This window comes from Nanorana parkeri, unplaced genomic scaffold, assembly GCF_000935625.1.
Source record: "Nanorana parkeri isolate BGI_ZX_2015 unplaced genomic scaffold, ASM93562v1 scaffold4052, whole genome shotgun sequence".
In the NCBI taxonomy this organism is placed as follows: domain Eukaryota; kingdom Metazoa; phylum Chordata; class Amphibia; order Anura; family Dicroglossidae; genus Nanorana; species Nanorana parkeri.
The window spans coordinates 12,410-13,569 of record NW_017310319.1 but is presented as its reverse complement, the minus strand read 5'-3'; the positions used below and the strand labels follow the sequence as shown (position 1 = coordinate 13,569).

General features: G+C 58.9%; 1 protein-coding gene across 1 annotated transcript in view; it reads right to left on the bottom strand.

The window, feature by feature from the left end:
- Positions 1-1,160, bottom strand: part of AREL1 (apoptosis resistant E3 ubiquitin protein ligase 1) — a 14,581-nt gene that overhangs the window by 2,585 nt on the left and 10,836 nt on the right. The window contains exons 12-14 of the mRNA XM_018575517.1: positions 518-643; positions 278-413; positions 137-192 (exon numbers count right to left, since the gene is read on the bottom strand). Coding sequence (XP_018431019.1) covers positions 137-192; positions 278-413; positions 518-643 — 318 coding nt within the window. The remainder of the gene's footprint in view (positions 1-136; positions 193-277; positions 414-517; positions 644-1,160) is intronic.

Below are 1,160 nucleotides of genomic sequence, written 5' to 3'. Positions count from 1 at the left end.
CCCTTCACCATGACTGCGTGGCCCCCCCCGATGCTTGCCTTTACCACGACTGCGTGGCCCCCCCTGACGCTCGCCTTCACCATGACTGTGTGGCCCCAACATCTTCAGCATGACGACGTGGCCCCTAGACACTTACCTCCAACTCATTCTCATCAAAGATGCCGAGTAGGTTGTCTGGGATGAGTTCATTCAGTCCTGCGAGAAGGAAGGACAGCTCAGAACACAGAGACCAGGTTCAGGACATGATGGCTCCACCCACACACACCTAACTCCGCCCACTCACCTCTCAGGAAGTGCTCCACCTCCTCGCGGACTTGGTTGCACAAGCGGTGCTGGGCCAGAAGGTTCAGATAATAGATCTTGTTCTCATTGGTGACAGGGATGTGATCTCCGCCAGGAATCAGCTCCACCACCTGAAAAAAGGTCAAACACATGGGATCCAGACAGGTCCAACCAGGCCACGCCTCCATCACATGATCCTACTGAACACGCTACACGTATGTGAACAGACACTGACCTTTTCCAGCTGACCGCCGCGCCCGTACTTCTCTTCTGCAAACGCCAGATCTGTATCTGTGATGTCATGAGTGAGGAGATAGAGGACCTTGGACTGGAAGAAATCCGGGTCATCCGTCTCGAAATACTGAAAAACACAAGAGGCAAGAGGAGGGCCGCCATGAGTGTAACCCCCCAGACCACCGATCACCCAGACCGCCTCCCCCTCACCTAGACCGCCTCCCCCAGACCGCCTCCCCCTCACCCAGACCGCCTCCCCATCACCCACCGGCATCTTATGAATGATGGCGCCCAGACCGCCTCCCCTCACCCACCGGCATCATATGAAAGATGGCGCCCAGACCGCCTCCCCTCACCCACTGGCATCATATGAAAGATGGCGCCCAGACCGCCTCCCCTCACCCACTGGCATCATATGAAAGATGGCGCCCAGACCACCGATCACCCAGACCGCCTCCCCCTCACCTAGACCGCCTCCCCCAGACCGCCTCCCCCTCACCCAGACCGCCTCCCCATCACCCACCGGCATCTTATGAATGATGGCGCCCAGACCGCCTCCCCTCACCCACTGGCATCATATGAAAGATGGCGCCCAGACAACCGATCACCCAGACCGCCTCCCCCTCACCTAGACCGCCTCCCCC